Here is a 26202-nt window from a genome sequence, read left to right on the forward strand (position 1 = left end):
CTATAAATGTTTAACCCTCCTACTATGAATAGACCTGGCTACAGTTTTTTTTAAAGCCCACTGCTGGCTTTGGGAATCAAAACTAAAGGTGACTGTAAGGAAACAGGGTTGCTCTTAAAATCCTGAAAGTTGCCACAACTGCATCACTAACAGGACGTATACCAGTGATGGCAAACCTATGACACGCGTGTCAGAGGTGACACGCGAACTCATTTTTTTGGTTGATTTTTCTTTGTTAAATGGCATTTAAATATATAAAATAAATATCAAAAATGTAAATCTTTGTTTTACTATGGTTGCAAATATCAAAAAATTTCTATATGTGACACGGCACCAGAGTTAAGTTAGGGTTTTTCAAAATGCTGACACGCCGAGCTCAAAAGTTTCGCCATCACTGATGTATATAGTCTGCAGAGATTAAATAAATCAGGGCCTCTATTTGCTTCTATAGGAAATAGCAAACATAATACTCAAAGCACAGAAATGTAGGCACACACACAGTGTGACTTCCTGTTATAAATAACACATTTTTAACTCAACTGAATACAAAAGAAAAATCAGTAGAAACAGTTCAAGTAAAATGAGATCCCACCTATGACAGATCAAGATCAATTCAAAACCAAGATGCCAACTGGGTAGGAAATGTTTAAATTGTGTAGTTTATGAACTTGGAACTATTTCTGGTTAAGGAAACTAGTCCATAAGAATTCTACAGATGCTAGTTCTTGATCCTGGGTCCTGTGTGTGCTTAGAGCCTGTTTATAAACCGGGCAGACAGTTCTGCCTCTGTCACCTCCCTCCCACACAGAGCACTCCTCAATCCAGCCACAGGTTACTGATCAGTACTGACACCACCTTATTCTTCTAAATGTTTATTTGTGCCTCTTTTTATCTTTTAAGAAACCCTGTCAGAATTTCTCTCTTCAAAAAAGCCCTTTTGATCTGCTTTTAGGCTTAACTTATTTCATTGCGTGTGTGTATAAATAAAAGAACATATAAAACATATGCACGTTTAAAATAAATACATTAAAATGAAAACCTACAGACCCATCACCCTGTTTAAGACTAAACAGTCCCCAGTACCTTTGCCCCATAATGCATCACTTCTTCCCTGGAAATCTCTCCCCGGCCCCCAATACTGAGTGGTTTTTCATTTCCTTGCTCTTGTTTTAATTTTACCAATTCTGTACTTCTCTTTACTCAAGGAATGGTTTAGTTTTGTTTTGAGCTCTATATAATGGGAACATACTTAAACATACGCGTCATGCTTTCTTATTCACCTGTTTTGGCTGCTGTGTGAAACTGTACTTCACTTTACTGCTGAACAGCACTCCATTGTATGCTCCTATTTCATTCGTGTCTAGGATCTTTTTCACTTCCTCAGATGAACTTGCCTCCTCCCTTTCTTAAGTTGAACATCCATCTAATTTCTTTTCTAATGGATGCATTTAAGATTGTAACATTTCCTCTAATAAGCCAGCTGTTAGCTATATCCTGTAAGTTGACATGTTTTTACTGTCACTCTGCTCTAAATACTTCACTGTTCCCATGTGAACTATTATGCATAAACTGAGAAATTCAGTTCCCAAACTGCAAGGGTGAGGCTTTTTGATACTGCTTTCTACTTTTATTGTTCTTTAACAAGACGACATGGCCTTGATATAAGTCCTATGCTGAGCTTTGAAACTTCCCTTTGGCCTTAATAGATGGTCCAATTCTACGTCTTTTCCATATACTGGATGGGAAATAGCATGTAACCTGTCCTTTTGGGGGATATCACTCCACACAGAAATATTAAATCAAGCCTAGTAACTGGTGCTCAAATCTTCTATTGTCTCACTCCTTCCCATTCTGCTCAGTCTGTCAGTTTCTGAAGAAAAAACGGTTTAAATCTAGAATTAAGGGTTTAATTAGGATTTGCAAAATTTTCTAATAGTTACTTCTATTTTTGCTTTATATACAGAGTATGCTGTTAGATTCAAACCATGCTCAGAACTGTAACGTCTTCCCAGTGAGCATGCCTTGTATCATTATTTATCACTAATATGCAAGTCTTCTATCTCCTATTGCTGTATCAGCTTCTTTTGGCTAATACTGACTGACACTTTCTCTCTTTATTTTTGGTTTTGCATTAAAATATATTCATGTATATTGTGATTATCAACATGGATTTTTATTTCTACATCTTAGTGTTTTTAACTGAGTTTCAATGCATTTTGTGCTTTTTGTCCTATTAGATTTCCCCAGTTACTGTATTTTATTTTATGCTTTTACTGATACCCTTTCATTTCACCACAAATACTTAAATGTTTAGGTATCATAAACCTAGACTCATCCTCCACAGCCCTGTCCTCCTATTGGACTTCCTCCCCCAGGAAGTTATGTGTTTTATTTATCCTTTTTCTGATCACCCTTCAATTCTATCGTATTTAAGAAATCTTTAAATTATTTCCATCTATTCTCCTTCCTACTGAGCAGGCAAAAAACAAACAAACAAACAAGCCACACACAAAACCAAGTCTTTGCTAGAATTTTAGTTCTTTGTTCCTGAGACCCCTACGTTAATTATCATTATCATCAGCTTACATTAGGCTTACCAACTTTAAAACGTTAATTATTTATTAGAGGCTGGGTACACAAAATTCATGCCCTTGGGGGGCGGGGGGCCCCCTCAGCCCAGCCTGCGCCCTCTCGCAGTGTGGGACCCCTCGGCAGATGTCCGACTGCCAGCTTCGGCCCACTCCCCGTGGGAGTCAGACATCCTTAGTGCTGCCGCCGAGGCAGGAGAGGCTCCCGCCACCGCTGCTGCACTCGCCAGCCGTGAGCCCGGCTTCTGGCTGAGCGGTGCTCCCCCTGTGGGAGCGCACTAACCACCAGGGGTCAGCTCCTGTGTTGAGCATCTGCCCCCCTGGTGGTCAGTGCATGTCATAGCGACTGGTCGTTCCGCTATTTGTTTGATTTGCATTATTAGGCTTATGTTGGCTCACCATTGCTTTCTACTCCTTTCTTCCTGCTCAGTCCCTTCTTACTAACCTAGACAACTTAGTACTTCTTTCCTCAATGGTCTGAGTACTGAACTCGGTCTTTGTATGCATGGTACTGTTTCTCTCCAGCACCTGAATTGCATGAGCTCACCCACCTGAGCTCGGAGCTCCTCTCCCACGGCACCTGATCCTACTATCCTCTCACCTGCCTTCACCACAAAAACACTTCTGCTCTCAACCTACTGATCTTCTTCAGGTGGATCTTCCCCCTGGTGGTTCTAGCTTTTATCTTGGTAATATTGTAATTTCAACACATGTGCAGGGTGTGAATATGTTTTTATTTGATTTGCTCAGGACTCATGTGCCTCTTTAAACTGGAAAAGTCTCATCTGGTCTCTCCCTCCCTCTCCTCCCCTCCCCCGCCCCTTTTCTGCTCTCTCCTCAGCTGTGCAGGCACATGTTGGAATGAGGGCTTCTCAGTCTGTTTTCCAAATCTGGTAACAGCTTTCAGGTTTTTCAGATTTAGAGAATTTCCTCCTCCCATCTATCTTTGGGTTCATTGGTTCTATTCATCTATGTTTAATATGATTAATCGAGCCATCATCCCCCACTCTATTCTTTCCTATAAATTCAATTGGGTGCCTTTCCAAATCCACCTTCTCTGTGGAGCCCAAGACCCTCTGATGCCTCAGCAGCTCTGGTGTCCACAGCTCAAGGCCCACACAGCAGAGGCTCCGACTTGTAAGTGGATGTGCACGAACAACGCCAGTTCCACGTTATACACAGAGCCTAGGAACTAGAGGGGGAAAGAGCACCGGTGTTCTGCAGAATTAAAAGTCTACACCATCTTCTTTTTCAAAGGCAGGGGCAGAAACACCACATATCCTACATGGTCTTAAAAATAATCATCTCTGCCCGGCCGGCGAGGGTCAGTGGTTGAGCGTCAACCTATGAACCAGGAGGTCATGGCTGATTACAGGTCAGGGCACATGCCCAGGTTTGCAGGCTTGATTCCCAGTGTGGGATGTGCAGGAGGCAGCCGATCAATGATTCTCTCTCAAAATTGATGTTTCTCTCTTTCTCTCTCTCTCCCTGTATGAAATCAATAAAAATGTATTTTTAAAAATAATCATCTTTGTTAAAATAAATGTTAAAAGGCAAGAGTGAACTATTATAGAAGTCAAAATATATAAACTTAGAGCTATACTTTCAATACATAAATCTTTTAAAATGTTGAAGGAAAAAGTCATTAAAAGGTATAATATTAAGCTTTTCTAAAAATATAGATAGTATGCATACCAATCTACCTATATAAAAGCCTAAGTGACCGTGTGACCGGTAGTTATGACATGCACTGACCACCAGGGGACAGACGCTCAATGTACAGGCATGGAAACATGGAACAGACTGATGAATTTCAGAGGGAAGGGGGGTGGGGAGAGGGCGGGAAGAGAATAACCAAAGATATTATATGCATACTAGAGGCCTGGTACATGGATTCGTGCACCAGTGGGGTCCCTTGGCCTGGCCTGTGGGGATCGGGCCGAAACTGGCAGTCCAACATTCCCTGAGGGGTCCCAGATTGGGAGAGGGCACAGGCCAGGCTGAGGGACCCACCGGTGCACGAATCGTGCACTGGGCCTCTAGTGTCAAAGTAAGTTCCCATCCCCCATCCTTAATAAGGCTACACTGAAACGCAGCCAGTCCAGCTTCACAAGGCAGGGCTGCCATGCAACCAGCTGACCCCCTAGTGACCAGGGAAAGAACGTCCCTGAGCTGCAGCGAGCGCACCAGCACATGTGGTCACCATGGAGTTCCTTCCACATTAGAAACTGATTGTGAGGAGCCTTGTATACCTGGAACAATTCTGTACGTTCATGAGAGTCTTTCTGTGGCTCTGCTGTTGCTGTTTTAACATGTCTGCCTACAGAGCATTAAGAATTGAGCATCACAACTGGTGCCATCTCACATCTGCTTCATTAAAGGCAGGATTAGTGGAGTATGGTGGAGCCCCACTAGACCAGAACAAAAGTCTTTTACAATTTCTTCCTCCCCCACGTCTCCGGAGATTCTATTCAGGACAAGGGCCTCCAGCTCCTCTAAACCGTGACTGACCAGGATCCACTCAGCCCGCCTGCTCTGCCGGGGAACCTGGGGGAATCCAGCAGAAGCGGAAAGAGGAACACCTTCTGAAGGTTCACCCACGTTACCGACAGCACAGCCATGTGCCAAAGTAGTTTCTTCAACGGTTTGCACCACCTGAGTTTCCCTTTCTTCCATCTCTTCCAAAAGCAGTTTGTCAGCTGAGCACCGGCCATCAGTACAGGCTGTTCCAAACGCGGTCCTTACCTCCTCTCCTGGAGGACCCCCTGCTCCGCGCCTGGGCGTCTTCCCCGGAGTTACTAGGCTCTTGAATAAAAGGTTAACATGTAAATAGCATCTACACAGTTAACTGCGAAGACGGAATATCAAAATCTAACAGTCATCACCTGAAATTACCATAAAACTGTCAACTGTGATTAAAAAATAAATTACTTCAAAATTATTTTAAGTAAAAATAGCACCGCCACAAGCTAAATTAGTAACAAAAATATTTTCCTAAGTTAAAATACAAACAACTCTTAAAATACTTTAACAACAGAAATATAAAGACATTCTTCAGCCAATCCCCATACAAATCACCTACTGCAGCCACATGCTGGATGGGAAGTGTGTAAGTGAGCACCCGCGCCAAGCGCGGGCACCAGCCAGACAAGCATTTCGTGATTGTCCACTTGACTAACATGGTTTCAGAAATATCTCAACACTAGTCATCTCAAACGTGGTCTGCAGCCACTAGAAGCACATGGCTGTTCTTTTACGTGTCATCCTTACGTCTGTAATTTGCCTGTTTAATAAACCTGAGACATCAGTTTTTTAAAAGACATGCACTTTTCCCCACTCTTGCTAATGAAAAAAAGAGGGGATATCCTGCCTTTTCTGGTTTTAATGACATTGTCAGGGTTTCTAAATAGATAAGAGGATCACTACACTGAAGGTTGCTTAAGAATTATCTGGAAAGTTTATTAAAAATAAATTCCCAGGGCCCACCCCAGAGATGCTGACTTTGCAAGTCTCCAGTGGTAGTGCTCCCGAACTGGAGCAGACGAACACACTCAACCTTCGTTTCTCTTTAGCATGTTCTCTAGACTTTAAACTCTAACAGTCACTACAAAAAACACTGAACTCACCTCTCCAGAAACCAGAGCTATCACCTTCTTCAAGCTTGTTATTGGGAAAACCTGCAAAAATTTAAATTAAACTTGCAAATTTCTGAGAACAATAATTACCTGTAGCTCTGTGGTGTAGTAAAAACACCTTCCAGGGACGGCTTGTTATGACGTCCCTTTAGAACAGGACAAAACACAGACAACTATATAGAAATACTGAAGAACTCATGTAGATTGTATTACAATTTCTCCCTTTGTCAATTTATTTTTTAATATATTTTTAAATCCTCACCCAAGGAAATAGTGATTTTAGAGAGAGGAAAGGGGAAAAGGGAGGGGGGGGGGGGGGGAAGAGAAACATTGATGTGAGAAAGCCTCCCATACATGCCTGACCGGAACCCGAACCCACGATCTTTTAGTGTACTGGGCGACCCTGCAGTGAACCAAGCGGTCCGGACAGGGCTGCCTTGTGTCAATTTATTGAGGTTAAAATGTCAGCCAATGTTATATTACCTCAAATGTCATATACCCTTCTATATGTACATGGGCCATACAGGGGTATATGTCAGTATCATCACTATATACTTTCTATTCAAAGTACCAAAATTTTTAAAATTTTATAAATTAACTCGTTAATTTCTTTATGTGCCAGAGGACAGTACAACTAAATTGTAAGCCAATATTCAGTAATTTTTCCCTTCTCAGTAACAAGAAATTTCTTGTTTATAAAACTTTTTAAATCTTTCACCACTAACCTCTGCTTTCAATTTTCTCATTCAATAAAAACCTGTGTCTAGATTTATGCATCTCTGGAGCAGACAGAGATGTCTCTAAAGTCAATTCTAAAAGCATCCATCAGTAATATTTGACAGCATTTTTAAATGTTGAGTTTTAATAGAATAATCTTTAGGGCAAAAATATTCAAGAAATAATATACTTTAAAATTAGTTGTAAAACAGGATGTCTGTCAATCAGTATTTAATCTAAATTATAAAATATTAAATTATAGTTTATGTAATTCAGAGACTAACCAATTACTGTTGGACAGATGTTAAGTTTATATGAAAAATGTATACATATCAAGTCACTTCATAGCTCAGGTTCCACCCTAGTCTAACATGGCTTCCAGCATCAAGCTCCCTGCAGCTTTAATACACAATTACAGTATCAAAGTGCCCTAGGGCCTCGGTATCTGATTGGGTGACAAAGATGTTTTTCTTTGAGCAGACATCTAGTTTCAAAATAAAGAGAATTCCTAAGAAAGAATGGATTGTCACAAAATCTAAGTTTTTAGTTCATTCACTGAAATATTGGCCATCTTTGAAGCTGGTTCAGGAAAGGACTGTGCTCCACTGCCCGCTGCAATGGCCCCTTTCCCGCTGTCCTCGCCTCCCCCAAAGCCGAGTGCTGGTTCCAAAACGCTCAGGAGAGTCCCCCAGTTACACCTACTGGCCTTGAAGTAAACTCTACTCTTGATGGCGTTTTTAAAGGTTTGTGGGAAGAAAATTTAATTTTCAAAGCCCTCTTTGCTCAACGGGAGACGGAGGCTCCAATTCACCGTGGAGGATGGCAGGGCCTCTGTCTGGGAGGGCGGGGAGCCTTGAGGACAGAGGAGAGAAGTGGGCTTCACCCGTGGTGTGAATCAGCATGAAAGGAGGCTGCAGCAAGGAGCTCGGCCAGTAAAAAAGCTACATGGAAGAGCAGGCACCCCAAAGCAGCACAGACTGCTGCTCTCACCAGGAAATTCCTGGAAAGGCGCACTGTCCATGTGTGTCACAGGAGATACGAGCTCAAAGACGGACTCGCGGTCACTCGGGTTTTGACTGCAAGAATCACAAGCAGGTGTTACCTCTGTTTCCAAAACCCTTTCCAACGCCAAAGCCACCCATCGTGGACGCGCTCTCCCTTTTATTAGACTCGCCGGCATCTGAAAGAGTTCAGAGAACAATTCTCTAACACGTAACTGTGAGCATGGAGAACGATTCTCTAACACGTAACTGTGAGCATGGAGAACGATTCTCTAACACGTAACTGTGAGCATGGAGAACGATTCTCTAACACGTAACTGTGAGCATGGAGAACGATTCTCTAACACGTAACTGTGAGCATGGAGAACGATTCTCTAACACGTAACTGTGAGCATGGAGAACGATTCTCTAACACGTAACTGTGAGCATGGAGAACGATTCTCTAACACGTAACTGTGAGCATGGAGAACGATTCTCTAACACGTAACTGTGAGCATGGAGAACGATTCTCTAACACGTAACTGTGAGCATGGAGAACGATTCTCTAACACGTAACTGTGAGCATGGAGAACGATTCTCTAACACGTAACTGTGAGCATGGAGAACGATTCTCTAACATGTAACTGTGAGCATGGAGAACGATTCTCTAACATGTAACTGTGAGCATAGAGAACAATTTTCTAACACGCAACTGTGAGCATGGAGTACAATTCTTTAGCATGTAACTGTGAGCATGTCATAAAAGCAGAGGTCAGAAGAATCTGGGTGACTTTCAGGTATAGGGAGAGAGAAGTATAACAGTTTATAAGATGTAATTAACATACCCCCAACTTATTTAAAAAATTCTTACATTATGATATCAAGGTAAAAACATAAACATACCGCTGGAATACAGCGCTAGACTAGTTATTTTCCTAGTGACCTTTGTTCAGAAAATTCAACTCTTTAAAAAAATATTTTTACTGTTACAGAGAGGAAGGAAGAGGGAGCGAGAACTAGAAACACCAACGATGAAAGAGAATCATTGATCAGCTGCCTGCATGCCCCCTACTAAGGATCGAGCTCGCCACCCAGGCAAGTGCCCTTGACCGGAATCAAACCTCAGTCTGCAGGCCGATGCGCTATCCACTGAGCCAAACTTGCTAGGGCAACTCTGACTTTCTGTATAGAAACCTCACCTGAGAGAGGGCTATTGACATTATGCCCCCGAGTCAAAGTCACTGCTACTGAAAATTTTATACTCTTGTCCTGTTTCTAAATTACTCTATTAGTAATGCATTTTTCTCCTATTTAAATCGCTCCCACTCCTTCTATTCTACCTGAACTTAGGCAGGGGCCACATGATAAAGAAAATAAGCTGAGTGCCCTCGGCATCCCCTCCCTGCCACAGATGTCCCCATATCAGCCTCCTGGCCAATCAGCACCCAGCACTGCAGTGCTCGCAAGCCACTCCCACACGCCCCCCCCCCCCCCCCCCCCCCCAGCTTCTACATGCCTACGTGCTGCTCCTTCGCTGTGGCAGGCCTGCTTTTCTACTGTCCCTATCAAAACCCTCTTCACTCTATAAAAGCCTCTTTCAAAGGCCACCTCTTGGTGAAGTCTCCCTTTAGCGCTCCGGTCAGACCAACCCTTCCCCCACATCCCCAGCAACACTTCTTTCCGTGTGGTTCTCTCCCACTGCATGAAGAATATCAAGGGCAGAGTTGCTATGGCAAGTAGCAGGGTTATTTAAAACAAAAGATTGTAACAGGCACCCAAGGCAGCTCGATTGCCCTGCACTCCATCCCTGGGGGAAGCGAAGCATGGCCTCCTGATCCTCGCCCACTGCCTTGCCATCTCTGTAGCAGCCCACACAGGGGTCACGGGTCAATGAAACTCCAAAGCCACAGGCAAAACTGTGTCTGAGCCACCGTCAGCACTCTCACCAGAACCTGAAGATGCGTGTGATTCGAGAAGTTGAGGCTGTTCAGACCCTACTTCACAGAACAGGAAAAGCGAACCAGTTACGTTTTAAGCGACTAAGAGTCCATTTCAAAAACACATTCTTAGCTCTACAAGTTCTGAGGGGAAATAACATGGACACTGAAACTAGCTAAGAAGTCAGACGAATCATAAGGGAAAGAAGTCATACTCATGGGTCTGTGAATTTCCAGGATCACATGGAGTATAAAGATAACTCTCTAAAGTATTAACACTCAACAAAGAGTTTTGATCAGAAATTTAATGTGTATTTCAACCTAAAACATGGAATTAAAAATCTGTTTTAGCGTGGCCGGCATAGCTCAGTGGTTAAGCATTGACCTATGAACCAGGAGGTCGCAATTTGATTCTCCATCAGGGCACATGCCCAGGTTGCTGGATCCCCAGTAGGAGGCAGCTGATCAATGATTCTCTCTCATCACTGATATTTCTCTCTCATCACAGATATTTCTCTCTCTCCCTCCCTCTCCTTTCTTTTCTGAAATCAATAAAAATATAATTTAAAAAATTGTAGTGAAATGTTATGGTTTTCTCATTAAAATGGCTTTATTCAACAGTCTGCATGAAAAATATCACATAAGCTATTCTAAACTAGGATTGTAAACTATAAATAAGTATTAAGCATTCCTTTCAGTATAACATGAAGACATTTATTATTTCTAATGTTAGTAACAGCAAACAAAACCCGCACTTGAACCTCTTGGCAGAATTACATGGTCCAAACCATCAGTGTCTCTGACTTAACACACAGGCCAGTGGTCGGCAAACTGCGGCCCCTTGAGTGTGGCTCTTCCACAAAATACCATGTGCAGGCGCGCACATACAGTGCGATTGAAACTTCGTGGCCACACTCAAGGGGCCAAAGAGCTGCATGTGGCTCGTGAGCCGCAGTTTGCCAACCACTAACACAGGCTTAAAAAACAGAATATATATGCATCTTTAAAGAATAAATTATATCCATTAGTAGCAGGAACATGTCAAAATATAAAATTCACATTTGTGTTAACTGTTTCTAAACAAGAAATTAAGTTTTCCAAACATCAAGTGAAATACCACACACATCAACTTCTGGTTTCCAATGAATAAAAATATCTAGAAATATCCAGTTTTTCAAATAGCTAATATATTCAATAAGTGTTATGTGTATTTAAAACTGCCAATTAACCCTAGCTTATGATAGTCCATAAAAATAGTCATATGCCCTAACAGGTTTGGTTCAGTGGATAGAGCGTCGGCTTGCAGACTGAATGGTCCCAAGTTTGATTCCGGTCAAGGGCATGTACCTTGGTTGCGGTCACATCCCCAGTAGAGGGTGTGCAGGAGGTAGCTGATCAATGTTTCTCTCTCATCGATGTTTCTAACTCTCTATCCCTCTTCCTTCCTCTCTGTAAAAAAATCAGTAAAACATATATTAAAAAAAAATAGCCATATGTATTTTTAAATATATTTGAGATCCTAATAATATTTTATTTCACTATAAAAAACCATAGTGCAGAATATTTTCAGCATTTTATTATCAAATCTAAAGATGGACTGTGGGAAGATTGTGTCATTATCTATCAGATCAAGTTCTAAAAGTAAAAAAAAATCAAACTTTGAAAAATAACCTCTTACTACAAATGAGATGATAGAAATGCTTCCCATACTGCCTTTCCCTGGGAAACAAAGCTGAAGGAGATCCTTCCCGCCCTGCCTCTGAAGCCGTACACTTTCCACGCCAGCTGCTGGGAATCAATCGTCATAAACACATGAAGTGGGCGCTCTGTGAAGCAACCATCTTGAACCCATCTGTCTAAGCAATTAAACTATGTCCTACTTTGCCAAAAAGTAACAGCAGGAAAAGGAACAATGGCATTTGAGAAAATGATGACTTCATTATCCCAACAAAATCTCCTGTCCACCCAGTAAGAACAGGCTTGGCTTTGCACTGAACAGCCACACCAGCCTCATTCAGCCCACTGTGCACAGCTGACAAGGTTAAGGTAAGACAAAGCCCCTTACCTCTGTTTCCCAAACTCCTCCCAGAGGCAAATCCACTTCTCATGAAATGATCTCTTCGAGAAGGTCCATCATCCATTTCTAAAGCAAATAACATTATGAAGGGAGTCAAAATAGCAAGGATCTTGGTGGTATGCAAACTTCACACCCTTTTAAAACGTACCCACTCGCATGGCAAAGGAGGAATTGCAATTAGGGATGAAAAAGATGGCTGCCGAGTAGAAAATGGGCTATGAGTAAGAGCAGGCAGCTCCCCCAAACAAGATAAATGGTGACCCCACTGCAAGCGCTTCACCTTTACAGGCCCAAGTCCTGCTCCCTATGTCAGGGACCCTGGCAAGCCCCTAGCAGCCTGACAGCCAAACATGCAGCGTCCAGGTCGGGCAAAGGTTTTTGGTGGCTTTTCCCCTTTATTGTTGAGAGCATTACAAATGTCCTCCTTTTTTCCCCCATTGCTCCCCTCCATTCAGTTCCTGCCCCACCCCAGGCCTTCACCACCCTACTGTGTCCATGGGCTATGCATATCTATACTAATAAAAGGGTAATATGCTAATTAGACTGGAAAACCTTCCAGGGGACCTTCCGGACAAAGCTATGGTGGCGGGACCAAGGCAGAGATGGTTGGGGGCGAGCAGGCTGGTGGGGTGGGGGAGGGCAGTTGGGGATGATCAGGCAGGCAGGGGGGCAGTTGGGGGCCAGCAGGCAGAGTGGTTAGGGGCGATCAGGCAGGCAGGCAAGCTGTTAGGAGCCAGCGGTCCCGGATTGCGAGAGGGATGTCTGACTGCCAGTTTAGGCCTGATCCCACAGGCTGGTAGCCCCACAGATCGCCCCTGATCGCTGGTCAGGCCTAGGGACCCTACCCTATATATTGGGAACAGTCGCTTAGATTTAAAAATTAAAACCTGACAAGGCTACTCTAACACTAAAAAAAACAGGATGATGCAACAATGACATGCCTGGACTCTGACTTGCACATTTTGTGGTCAGCCCTGATTCAGACACTTAGAACTGTGTGACAAAGCCAATTACTTAACTTCTCTCTGCTTCAGTTTTTCCACCCATAAGATGGGAAAAATGGTACTACTGCCTCCGAAGGATCTTGTTATGTAGTACTTTATATAATCAGGGCAAAATAATGTAGCTGCCCATACAACAGCAAGATGCCTTTCACCTGTATGAAAGGTATGGTCACTGGTGCACACAGCGTCCTGGGTTGCGAGAGGGATGTCCAACTGCCAATATAGGCCTGACATCCCCCGACAGGTCCCGGATTGTGAGAGGGCGCTGGCCAGGCTGAGGGACCTCCCCCGCCCCCATGCATGAATTTTGTGCACCAGGCCTCTAGTATGCATATAAATTCTTTGGTCAATCTCTTCCCACCCCTTTCCCCAGAGATTCCTCAGTCTGTCCCATGCTTCTATGCCTCTGGTTCTATTTTAATCATCAGTTTATTGTGTTCCTTAGATTCCACATATAAGTGAGATGATGTGATATTTGTCTTTCTCTGGCTGGCTTATTTTGCTCAGCATAACACTCTCTAGGTCCCCCTGCTGTCTCAAAGGGTAATAAATCCTTCTTTTTACAGCTGCATGGTATTTCACAGTGTAGATGTACACAGCTTTTTTGTCCACTCATCTACTGATGAGCACTTGGGCTGTTTCCAGATCTTAGCTGTTGTAAATGGCACTGCTATGAGCATAGGGGTTCACACGTTCTTTCTGGTTGGTGTTTTGAGATTCTTGGGCTCTTCCCAGAAGTGGACGGCAACCCCCTCTATCAAATAAAGCTGTCCACAGCACCATACTCTCTGTTCCCCCCTCTAACTGGGAGGGGCCCGCCCCCAATAGCCCAATAAGATAGTCCTCACTAGGGAATCTTCAAAGTGTCTCCAGGAGCTGTCTGCCAGGCAGCTCCTCATTCCCAAGGGGGAGCCCTTCACCGGACAGGACTGCTCCTTCCGGCCTAACTCATACCTGACGATGGAACTGGCGTCCTGCTGAAAGTGTCTCCATTTGCTCCAGAAGAATACCTATCCTGGAAGAAGAAAGACTAGTTTTCTACTGGAATAGAATGCATAATCTATTTCACAGATACTAGAAAATTTTAATAACTGGCTTTGTTCAGAACAAAAGAATGGTAGACTGTTAAGATTTCCTGGGTCACTGATGCTCCTTTATCAATTATTCCAAAATCTTCAAGTAACATTGTATGCAGAGCATATTAACCTATCACTTAGACCCTAGCCAGGCAGCTTAGTTGGTTAGGGCATCGTCCCCATACGCCAAGGTTGTGGGTTCAATCCATGGTCAGGGCACATACGAGAGTCAACCAATGAATGCCTAGATCATGTGCATTGCCTCTCTAGTAGCCAAAGTATCACTGGCTGAATAGAGCACCAAAAAAGGGCTGGTTTTATAAGTGTTAACACTCTGGCACTGAAGAACTGAAAAGCTATTACTAGATGATCTTCAGGCTGTGGATGTAATGTCCTATATACATAGAACTTATACATTTCACGGAAAATTTTGAAACAAGACACCAAAAAATGTTTTTCAGCATAATCATTTCATCATAAAACTCAATCTTTTTCATTACCTTCAAAAGGCCAACTTCCTTCCTATTCCCCTCCAGCTATAGCACCTCTTCCCCGACCCTCCTAACACTGCTGCCTGCACCTTCCCATCCTTCCTTTCTTTTTAGATTCATATTTTATCTTTTTACTTACTATATTTTGTTTTGGTTTTATTTTTCATTCTTTCTTTAAGCCCCAAGCCTAGCCTCCAGCTTAACTCCGCAAGGAATATGCCTCCAATGAGGAAGTGAGGCAGTGCGATCAGTACCCTGTGCTTCACCCAGAGGCGCCCTCGGCAGCATCTGAAATGAGTTTCTTCCTCCCGACAACGTTCTCCTGGCTGGAGGAGCGCACCTGCCTCTTCAGCCGCCGCCTCCTCAGCCCCTTCGGCCAGCTCCTCCCGCCCAGCCTGTGAAGTTGGAGTGCCCTGAGCTCGCAGCAGATCCCTCTAAGTTTTACTCTATTGAACTCTACCCAATCGCATACCTTTAAATCCCATTAACATGCAGATTACTCCCAATTTTCTATCTGTAGACTGATCCCTCTCCTAAGCAACCAATTCATATAGTGACTGGCATCCTTACTAATGTGTGTCACAGGCATCTCAAACTGAACCGAACAAATAGAGAGTTCTTAAAACATTTTCCCTCCCCAACTTGTCCATCTTCCATAGATTCCCTCTCAGCAAATGACATCACCCAGGAAATCCACACTCACCTCCTCATTTCACAATCTTCAATCATACATGCAAGAACTTTTTCCAGATAAGGTAACACTGACAAGTTTCTGGGACTAGGAATTGGTATCTTGTACTTACAAGAGAAAGGCAAAGGGTGCTGAAAGTACCCAGACAGACCCCATGAAGACGGAGCAGACAGAGATGCAGCCACCAGAGCTGGAGGGGCCATGGGTTCTCTCCGGCAGCCTCCCGGGCACACCCTGCTGACCCAACCGCTCACGTCCAGCCCCAGGCCTGGGAGAGAACCAATGTCTGTTGCCTGAAGCACCCAGCTGGGTCCCCTGGCTTCAGCAGCCCTAGGAACCCATACGTTGAGATCTGCCTCCTGGGGCCCCGATGGCCAGCTCTGCTCCTCCTCAGGACCTCTGCACATGGCGCGTGGGGCTCCTCAGGGCCCAGGCTGAGGCACTGTCCCAGGGAAGCGTGTCCTCTCCATTTCCTCTCCACCTGATCTTAATCCACCGTCTGTCTGTCTCTCACACACAGCCACCCCCTCTCCATCCACACACACTCTTTCCTCAGAACTGTTCATAGCACTTTTCACTATAATCATTCGGTTCTCAAGAGTAAGAGTGCTTATCCTGTCTCCCCTGTAAAACAACATCCAGGACAGCAAGCACCTTACTTACAGTGTTTACCACTGCCTCCAGCACCTAGTAAGGCTCCATAAAATTTACTCAATGAATCACAGGTCTTGTCTTACGCTCACTTTTAGAAGACTTCGCTGGAAACCATTTATAACCTTTAAACAATCCATATGAACCAATTGAGAAATTTCAAAATGTTTACACATAAGAGCATATGCACCTACAAATATCCCTCAGGTGCAGCTGCAAATAATGTGTGCATTTTGATAAACACATTTCTTTTCCCCTTGTTAGTGCTCTTATTATTTTCAATCTGGAATATCATAGCTTTTTAAAGTCTTGTATCTTTTCCAAGCAAATAAGTATTTCCCTCACATGGTAAGTTGTTTTTCCTCTTAAACCTGGCGAGGTTTGGACCTCAAATGCTTGTCAGGTGTGCCACCCAAATAAGCTCACAGCTGGACAACTGATGACCCTTGAAGATGCTGCCTCCAGCCCAGGTTAGTGTCCGGTGCGGCAGCTCCATGTTCTCCCGCCAGCCCGAGGGCCTTGGCAAACACCGCTTTCATGGGATGCCCAGACTCCCTGAAATGCATCCGAGAATTACACGGACTGGTCCCGAAGACCAGGATCTCATCTCCTAGTCTCGGTTCCACGTCAGACAAAGCTGAGTAGGCTGCCCACACAGGCTGACCAGGCCGGTTACACAGGTAGTTTGAGATATAAATTTAAATTCTGAACAAAATACATCTCTCCTCCTTTGGTCTCACACAAATTAAAGTCCCAAGATACAGACAATGCCACCCTCCACCCCTTCTTCTGATTCAGCGGTGCCAGCCAGATCAGCCCCTCCCGCCCCAGCTGAAGGATTGCCGCCCCCCCGCCCCAGCACCTTCTGAGCTGCAGAACTCCTACCTGAGTCCCACGTGTCCCACACAGACCCGCAGGGCAGCAAGCTGCCAGGACTCACAAGAAAGAGCAAAGCACCTCAACATTTAGAAATAACCACCAAAGCCCAGAAACAAATGTGACTGTTGCAAGAGCTTATAATATGTAGGGCCTAGTCTCGGTGTGAAGCCCTTTTTCAAATAAAAGTAATTTCCCCAAACAAAAGCATTTAACCATCCAAATTCATAATGAGGTGACCAACGACGGGCTGCAGCAGAACCACCATCAATGAGGGCAGAGTGTAGATGAGAACAGAAGCAAGGACAGAAGACTCGGGGTGCAGCTCCTCCCGGGGTCAGGCGTCCCCATCAGCTGTCACCTGCGGGCCCTCCTCCAAGAGGGCTCTCTCCATCTCTGGACCGGCTCAGCCGCCGGGGCCATCTCCTTAGCCTTTAGGGCCTGAGGATGAGACACTGCCCATCTCCCACAACTCGCCCTATTCAGCATCAACGAGCTCCCGTGCTCTCGATTAAGAGACACTCTTCCTCCCACGTCTCGCTGATGACTAGGCGCAGAAGTTGCCAGAACTCTCCCTGGGGCTCCAGCACGCCCGCCTCCTTAGGTCTGCCAGCTCCGTGATGTCCGGGGCCACATCTGTTTCTGCTACTTCAGAACCACAGCATGATGTGAACAGAGAAGGTGCGGACTTTATTTTCTTATCCAAATCATTTTACAAACTTTGCTGCTCCCACTTTATAAAATTATATTTGTGGATGGACTATTTCAAGCTGTTTCCATTTTAATCCTCAGAGTATTTCCTTTCTGAATGTCCCAACCAGCTGGCACGCAGGGACCAACGCCCGAGCACTGAGATGTCTGCCTTCCCGTGCGCTTGTTAGATGACCGACTTTTCTTCACCTCACATCTCACTGTTCTATCCTGAGGTGGTGCACTCACCTCAAAATCTAGACTCAAAATTCTAAGAGCTACCAGAACAGTGGCCAATTATTCAAATTTATATAAGCATGTGTCAACATTAAATCTCCGAAGAGAATCCTGAGCAGCATTCAGAAAGGCTATCACACACATTAAGATGATACCAATTCCAGACGGTCTCAGAGCCACCACCAATTTAACAAAAGGGAAAGCCAGCTGTCTCTACAAACGGAAACTGGGCCTGCAAAACCAATCCAACGGTGCCTGAGAGAAACTGGGCTGCATAGAAGACCCGAGTCCTCCTACATTCAAAATACCATTTTAAAAGTCCCACGTTCATCCTTAGTTTCTGCACTTTTTATTCAACCAAGGCAGGCAAAAAAGCCGTTTGTTAACGGCACCACTCCCTTCAAGGCAAATAGGCCAATAACCACCAAAAAAGCCAGCACCAGCTGTTACGTCTGCAGACAAATGCAAAAATTTGACTACAAATTGGACCCACACAAATATGTATGAAGAATCCTAAGGTAGATTTGTTAACAAAAATTATATCCAAGTCAGTATCCCCAAATCATGAAACAAGGTGTGTTCCTGAACAGCACAAAGATTCGAAAAGGCTGCATTGGCGAGACCCGAGTCAGCCATACGAGAGTCAAACACCGCCTGCCATCAGCGCACAGGACGGGAACTGCCGGGTGCTGCCGGAGGAAACGGAATAAGGCAAAGCTTGGAGGAAGAAAACATAAAAACGAGACGGCGACTCGAAGTCCGCTGGAGACGGCGTATCTGCGAGTAAGACTCACACCCTGACACTTGTACTGAGAACTGGGGCAGGGAACGACCACAAAACGTCCTTTGACCAAGTAATTCCATTTTTGGAAAAAACAAAACAAAACAAAAACCACCTCCCAAATTAAAACAAAGCATAAGCCTTCGGTAGATATTCGTGACACTGTTGCAGTGAGAAGCTGCCAGCGTCTTGACTCCACGCCCACGGGAGGGCCATGCTTTCGGGGTCGGTCCTGCCCAGGAAGACGCGTGTGACCCAAAGCATCGCCTTCGGGGAAACAGCGACGTGGAGGCCCCACTGTCACAGCATCCGGACAGGAGCGCGCTGGAGGGAGCCGGCGGGAAAGGCCCGGGAAGGGGGACCGAGCTCCCCGGGCCGGGCAGCGAGCGGGACTCCGCGGGGGGGCGGCTACCTTCTCCAGCACCGGCACGTAGGACGACAGGTGCGGGGTGATGATTTCCGCTTCCCAGTCTTCATCGCCCATGGTGGTCCAGCCCGTCCTCCTGGAAGCACAGACACACGGCCTGGATGCGCTCAGAACCGCGCCCGCGGCGCACCCGATGGCCCTGCTCCCGCACCCGCGCTGCGCTTCCGGCCGGCGCCCACCTCCCCGCAACGCGGCGGGAAGGGGACGAAGTCCTGGAGGCAGCGCTGACCGTCCCCCTTCCCGCCCGTGGAACTGGTGGGGCCCCTGCGCGGTGACTCGGGCAACCACCGCGTCCCCCCGACAGCCCACCCGGCCCCGCAAGCCCGACCTCCGCGAAGGGGCGCCGGGTCCCGCCGGGGGGATCGAAGTGCTAAGCTTTGGGGGTTCTGACTGGGTTCTCCGGGGAGCGGGACAGAGACCGGCGCCCTCGAGGGGCGGGCAAGGGGACGAGGGTCCCAAAGGAAGGCCGCGGGCCCCCCAGGGGTCAACGGGCTCTCCCGGGGCGGCCGTGCACGACCCCCGCTGCCCTCAGCCCGGACTCGCCCCGCGACTGCGGGACCCGGGGCGGAGGCGAGGCCCGCGGCATCCACCCCGTCCACCCGCCGGGGTCCGCCGGGCCCAGCCGCCCGCGTCCCCGCCGCTCACCCCTCGCCGCCCGCCTGCCGCCCGGAGCCCAGGTCCTCGCGGGCGCCGCCTAAACGGCCGCACGTGCCGACGCCACGCCCACGTCAAGTGCGTGCAGCTGCGGCGAAAGGCATCCGACGCGCGCCGCCAGCCAATCAGCGCCGGGAGCGCGCGCGCGCGGGCCCCATCCCCGCGGCCCCGCCCCCACGCCGCCAGCCAATCAGCGCCGGGAGCGCGCGCGCGGGCCCACCCCCCACAGTCCTCACCCCCCCTCCCCGCGGCCGCCCACTCATCCTCGACGCCATGGCCCGTTGGGCCTAAGCGGGCTCGGCAAGCCGCGGCCTCGCGTCCCTCCCTCTCGGGACGTCCTCCGAGTGCAGAGGCCCGGCCCCGTGCCAGCGCACCACGCAGTCCCGGCCGCCTGTCCCAACACGGAGCGCGGGACCGCGCTCGGCCTACCCTGTTGCCGCCTGAAGCCCGCAGCCCAGCAGTTGGCCCCTCGGGTGGTGTCTGCCGTTCCCGCTTCACATCCGGGGACTCCGCTAGCCCTGGGGTGGCGGCGGGGCTGTCCACGCGTGTCCCAGGAGGCCCGGTTGTCCGGAGGTGCGGTCCAGGCCTTTGCAGAGGAGCCGCCCCCTGACCCGAAGGAAGAGGAAGTTGTGCTGGGACCTGTGACCCCGTTGACCCCAGGGGCACAGGTCAAAGTAGAGTGGCCCGTCCGTCACGTGGTCTGCGGGCGCACCCCCGGGCACTGCCCATCCCGCCGACCGACCGACCGACCCGCCGCTCAGAACCTGTCGTCCTTACGGGGCTTTGTTTCCACCGCGTCCCACGCTCTGACTCCAACAGACCCCTCGGCCTTGCGTGCGGGAACGGGGAGCCCCGCGTGGTCCGCCCGCCCGGCCCGAGGCTGGGCTGTGCCTTCCGTCTCCAGAGCCGCCCGCGGGTCCGTCTTCCTCCAGGAGCTCGGCCGGTGCGTCCAGTGAGCAGGGAACGTGCAAGATTGTCCTCCAGGTGCATTGTTTCCAAAAGGTCATACTCAACGAAGGTCAACCCGGACTGTATGTTGGCGTGACCGTCATTATTTACAACTTCCGGGGTGGTTTTTAAATGCATTCTCGTTGAGCCCGGCGGCCTGGCGCAGGGGTTGAACGGCCATCTGTGAGCCGGAAGATCCCGGTCCGATTCCCGGTCAGGGCACTTGCCCGGGTTGTGGGTCCGACCCCTGGTGTGGGGCGTCCAGGAGGCAGCTGATCAATGATTCTCTCTCGTCCTTGATGTTTCTCTTTCCCTCTCCCTTCCTCTCTCTGAAATCAATAAAAATATATTTTGTTGTTTTTTTAAAATATGTTGTTATTGATTTCAGAGAGGGAGAGAGAGAAACATCAATGATTAGAGAATTATCAAGCAGCTGCCTCCTGCACACCCCACACTGGGGATCGAGCCCGAAACCGGGCATGTGCCCTGACCCGGAATCGAACCGCGACCTCCTGGTCCCTAGGTCGAGGCTCAGCCACCGAGGCGCACAGGTCAGGCTTAATAACTTGTTTTTACACCAGATTTTCGCATCGTGTCCTCGAGGTGGCTCTGTGTGGGGACAGCCACAGGCACCCCTGGTGCTCTGAATTCCTAGGCAGGCTCCTCTGAAGCGTCTTAACCAACTTTGCATTGAACGTGGTTCTTTTAAAAGGTCTTATGTTAAATGAAAAGAGCAAGATAAACTGTGTAGATAGAATGATAACCAATTAGCTTTTTTTAAAAGTATGGACAACTTGGAGATAGTTTCTGACATGAACGTATTTTTTTAAACACAACAAACATTCTCTGCTATTCACCTCTTGGAAAGAATAGATTTTTGTTGCCTTCAGATATTACAATAAAATGGTTCTTTAACACCCAATTCATATAACTTTTGAGAGCTAGCTCTGGTTAAAAAATAAGTGAATTCTGATGAGAACTGAAGTGCAATATTGAGGAAAGGAAACGGATGGAAATAATATAACTCAAAGATGTGAACATCAAGTGAAAAAGGACGAACACAGGCCAGGCAGCACGTGCTCCTTGATGTGTCCCCAGAAACTGAAGCCAGTCCACGCTATTGTCTGGTTCTGCCTGGTGGGAGGCCTTAAATTGGGGGTGGTAATAAATTGCAACATAGAAAAAGACAGATGAAACTCATCAAGCTGTTAAACAGGCTTTAAGTGAGCACCTACTGTATGCCAGGCGCTATGCCAAGGGCTACAAGTGAAATTAGCCCATCTCTCAAGGAGCCGTCTAGTGAAAACCGTGGTGGTGGCCAAAACCTTAAGATTCCTGTCTCAAAAGACTCACTGGAGAGCTTACACACAGTTTCTCCAAATCCCATGTAATAAGGAAAGGAAGATCAAGAGTTTCCTCAAAAGTGTCTCACAGTTTGGAAGCAAACTTTACAGCTCAGACCCTTCACACTTTAAAGAGACGCACTAAATCCTCCAAAGCAATGCAGATGAAGAGAACTGATATATTAGACGTTTTCCGCAGTATCTCCACGTCATCCAAGTAATTGATCACCTTTGCAAGATGTGAGGCAACCAACTCATTTTGGAAACGTGAAAAGAAAAACAAGTTTGATAATGTGATTGGGGGTAATAAGACTGTTGAGGACAAATTCTTCCCCTGAGACGAATTCCAGCTGGTAAACAAAAATCCCCACTCTGTGTCCTCTAGGCCAGGGGTCAGGAAACGAGGGTCCTGGGACAAACCCAGCCGCCGCTACTGCTGTGAACTGGAAGACAGCCACGCATCTGTTTACATGTGCTGTCGGCTGCACTCGCACCATATGTTCAGTAGTAATTGTTCACGGACACTAGATGGCCACAAGGCCTAAAATATTTACGACTGCGCCCTTTACAGACAACGCTTGCCAATGTTTGCTGTAGGCCAGGAAAATCATGGCTAGTGACCCGCCTCTCCCAAACTGTGAGCGCACCATGGAGACTCGCAGGGACACCAGAGCATTTTAAATTTTTGAGAAAAACACAGCAACCTCTGCCAGACACCATGTAAACTCCCAGCCTGAGGTAACTCCCACTTTCAACATTAGGTCACGTCCGTGCGTTTGGAGAACATCATACTCTGCAAAGCTGAGTACTCAGCAGTTGCTGTGTCCTCAAGCCAGTGTGCAAAATCCACCGTGGGCCCGGAAATGGGGGTGGTGGTGTCCCATCTGATTTGAGGAAGTTGTGCAGGGCCCACATGTGTATACATCCCATTAGTAAGCAATTGTGGTTAAGAATGAAATAAAATCTTTTTCTTTCAATTTATATATGTTTTTAAATGGCTACTAAGTTGTTAGGACCAAAGCACATACTAATTTGTTTGGACTTAACTACTTACTAAGTAGACAGAAACTAAGGACACCGAGAAAAAGTTACGCAGACACTGAGAGTGGCATGAATCTGATCTAGCAGGTGATCATCAAGGTCTGGTGAAAAGCTGGAGAGAGGAACTTAGGAAGAAGCAGTATCTGAGCCCACCGAACTGTTTTAGTATCACCAGTGAAAGACCTGTGCTTCCTGGTGTGGTGGGAAGTACAAGACACCACCCGTGGAGGCTTGATTTAAAACACCAGGTGTGCCCGGCCGGCGTGGCTCAGTGGCTGAGTGTAGACCTGTGAACCAGGATCACAAATCGATTCCTGATCAAGGCACGTGCCTGGGGTTGTGGCTCCATCCCAGTGTGGGGCGTGCAGGAGGCAGCCGATCCATGATTCTCTCATCATTAATATTTCTATCTCTCTCCCTCTTCTTTCCTCTCTGAAATCAATAAAAATATATTTTAAAAAAACAAAACACCAAGTTTGAGTATGATCCAGGTTTTAAAGTTGACTACCAGTGTACTTATCTATAAAGTCTGCGTTCTTTGTTGTGCGGCACTGAAGTCTCTGTCCCAGTAGCTTAGTGGTCAGCTAGTGATTTAACAGGGATGTCTTTATTAAATGCCTGGAAGCAAAACATTAAAATTTTTTAAAGAAAGAATCCAAAATGCAAACAAATTCTCCCAGTCTTTGCCAATTAGCCATGTATTGGGGCACTCCTTCAACGCTTAGTCAAACAGTGTGCAACTTGCCTTGGCCTTCACTTCCTGCTTGCAGAGCCAGGTCAGCCAGAGGTGAGAGCTTAGGGCCTTCGCAGGTGTGTTCTGAGCAGGTGTCCAGAACAGTGCAGGCGGGAGGCCTTGATTTCCCAGGGTAAGAGGGAGCATTTCCAAACCCTGTTCCTCCAGGTGTCTGCTTCTCCAGTCTCTCCCTTCCTGGGTTTTCTGGTCTGTTTATCACTTTCCGGGGCTGTGAAACTTCGCCCCGTGGCAGTGTGAGATTTCATGTAAGACTTTCCACAAACACAGCCTGGGAAGCTTCCTGGGTGGCTCTGAGGCCGGCAAAACAAAGGCAAGCCCTTCAGCCAGACCTTCAGGGAACCGCCAGATAGGTCAACGCATACAATTAAGTTTCTTGAGAATTAGGTCCATATTGCTCCCTTTGGTATCGGCAACCCACACCAAGAATGCGGGTTGCTGTGTTGAAGGCCTCTTCCAAGATGGGAGTGTAGATGATCACAAACTTCACCAGTCTTCCCTATATTCCAGTGTCTGTTTTTGACTCCAACAATTTCTCCAGTTCATTTGTTGCTTTCACAGAGGGACAGTTCTCAAGTTCCCCACTCGGCTATTTTCGCTGATGTCATTCCATACCACTTACTTGGTGCCTCTCAGCCCTGCCTAAAATTATTTTCTCAGCATGGAATGCAGAGAAAGAGGAAAATTTTTCTATCACTGAAGCCATCCTAAAAATGTACTGCTTTGAAGGCAGGTCAAAGAGCTGTTGCAGAAGTTTTTGAGCAAGGATAGCATCAGCAAAATAACTTTAATCTGTCTTCAAGTAATTACAGGTGCTCCTCAACTTACCGTGGGGTTATGCCCCAGTAAACCCATGGTTTGAGTTGAAATGTCCTGTTCATGAAAAATGCATTTCACACACCTAACCTGCCGAACATCGCAGTTCAGCCCGGCCCCCTTCAGTGTGTGCTCAGGCCGCTGACAGCAACCTGCAGTGGGCACAGCCACCCGCCGGGATGAATTCGCGTAGAGAATTGGTGACGTACCCCCGCTGGTCACACTGCTACTGGGACCTGCAGCGCGAGAGGGCATCGCTAGCCTGGAAAAGATCACAACTCAAAGTACAGTTTCTACTGAATGCGCACCACTCCCACACCATCGTGAAGTCAAAACATCGCATCTAGTCCGTTGCAAGTCGAGAGGGTCAACCTCCACCATGTCACGTCCCATGCAGTTGCCACGCCTTCCGTGGCGGAGGCCCCGCCAGCTGTTGTTAGAGCACACGCTATGGAACGCCGCCTCGGCTGGAATTCCAGCTTCTCTGCCACCTCATAGTTTCTGCCTCGGCCAGGTCATCCATTCTCTAGGGCCGGTTCCTTATCGGTAACTCAGGGACAGTAGCCGTTTCTGGAGTCCAGCTACCATTAGCTGTTTACGACACGAGGACTCATGCATTCGGCTGATCAGGTGACAGTGCAGGTGCTGCCACGCTCTCTTCAAGGACGCGCCTGGAGCTGCCTTTCCCAGCAAGCGCACTGATTTATGGGGCGCACCGACTTACTGGGGCGCACGTTTACGTGGGCGGCTTTGGAGAAACGGTAGGGATGGCAGGAGGGCGCTCAAAGCCTCCCAAGCCCCTCTTTAGCCGAAATTAATATGTCCACACACTTAAAAGTGGGGGAAAGAAAGCTCAGCGTCTAGACCTGGGAGGAAGGGTGCCAACCCAACAGTTCTCCTCCAGCCAGCTTCCCTGGGCGTCCGTGGCTCACGCCCTGCCCAGCGCGGGGACCACCACCAGCAAAGTCCGAGGGGCAGAGCACCAGCGGTCCCCCTCGATGGAGATGCCGCAGCAGCCCTTTCCCACGAGGCCTCCGGGCTGTGAGGACTGCAGGCGACGCCTCCCTCCTTCTGGGCGCCTTGGAGCCGCCGGCAGGCCCGCGACGGCGGGAAGTCCCGAGGCAGAAGCCGGACCAGAGCCGCGCGCTCCCGCGCACCCCGTGCTCGGCAAGACCAGGGCGGGGCTCCGCGGCCAGGAGCGCGTGGCTGTCGCACGGGCCTCTGGGAGTTGTAGTTCGCAGCTGCGGCCCAGCGCTCTCGGAACTCCATTCCCCGCCGGCCCCCGCGGTCAGGCTGTGGCCCCTTCCTGCCGGGGTACAGGAAACCGGGTTGCCCCGAGTTCCGAGGCTTGGGGAAGGTTCCCACCTTGCCCCCTGAGCTCTGGAGGCGGAGGGCCTGCCTGCTCAGGTAGAGCATCTTCCCTCATCTTGCAGCCAGCCTGTCGGGAGGGAGCGGAGGGGAAGCGGCGGAACGGCTGAGTCGGCGGCGGCGGCGCCGCCTGTCAGTCGGGGAAGTTCTTGGTGGAACAGCGGCTTCTTGCGGGAGCGGTGAGGCCGAGCCCGGCCGGAGACCGCTCCGGAGGGGGGCGCGCGCGGCTCGCGGAGAGCGGGTGCGAGCGAGTCCGGGAGAGGCTGAGTGGGCGCCCGCTGGAGCCTAGGGACGGCAGGGTCACCTGAGATGCCCACTGGCCGAGAGGGGGGCGGCAGGGGACCTGGGGGCGGGCATCGCGGCGTCCTCTCTGCCCCGGAGAGGAGCTGCCGGGCGGGGTCGGAGGACGCCGCTGGGTCCTGC

General features: G+C 48.0%; 2 protein-coding genes across 4 annotated transcripts in view; one reads left to right on the forward strand and one right to left on the reverse strand.

The window, feature by feature from the left end:
* The window catches only part of DDX4 (DEAD-box helicase 4), a 38997-nt gene extending 18175 nt beyond the window's left edge, over window positions 1-20822 (reverse strand). For both annotated transcript variants that reach the window (XM_070411737.1, XM_070411736.1), the window contains exons 1-8: window positions 20290-20822; window positions 19942-20118; window positions 18844-18934; window positions 13893-13953; window positions 11923-12000; window positions 8043-8120; window positions 6215-6265; window positions 5334-5393 (exon numbers count right to left, since the gene is read on the reverse strand). In XM_070411737.1, the coding sequence (XP_070267838.1) occupies window positions 5334-5393; window positions 6215-6265; window positions 8043-8120; window positions 11923-12000; window positions 13893-13953; window positions 18844-18915 (400 nt within the window). In that variant the 5' untranslated portion in view covers window positions 18916-18934; window positions 19942-20118; window positions 20290-20822. The remainder of the gene's footprint in view (window positions 1-5333; window positions 5394-6214; window positions 6266-8042; window positions 8121-11922; window positions 12001-13892; window positions 13954-18843; window positions 18935-19941; window positions 20119-20289) is intronic.
* A 4907-nt stretch (window positions 20823-25729) lies between these two features.
* Window positions 25730-26202, forward strand: part of SLC38A9 (solute carrier family 38 member 9) — a 38516-nt gene continuing 38043 nt past the window's right edge. For both annotated transcript variants that reach the window (XM_070411741.1, XM_070411738.1), the window contains exon 1: window positions 25730-25818. The gene's annotated coding sequence lies outside the window, so the exon portion shown is untranslated. The remainder of the gene's footprint in view (window positions 25819-26202) is intronic.

The sequence above is a fragment of the Myotis yumanensis genome, unplaced genomic scaffold (genome assembly GCF_028538775.1).
Source record: "Myotis yumanensis isolate MYYU_CA2020_CCGP unplaced genomic scaffold, mMyoYum1.0.hap1 SCAF_4, whole genome shotgun sequence".
Taxonomy (NCBI): Eukaryota; Metazoa; Chordata; class Mammalia; order Chiroptera; family Vespertilionidae; genus Myotis; species Myotis yumanensis.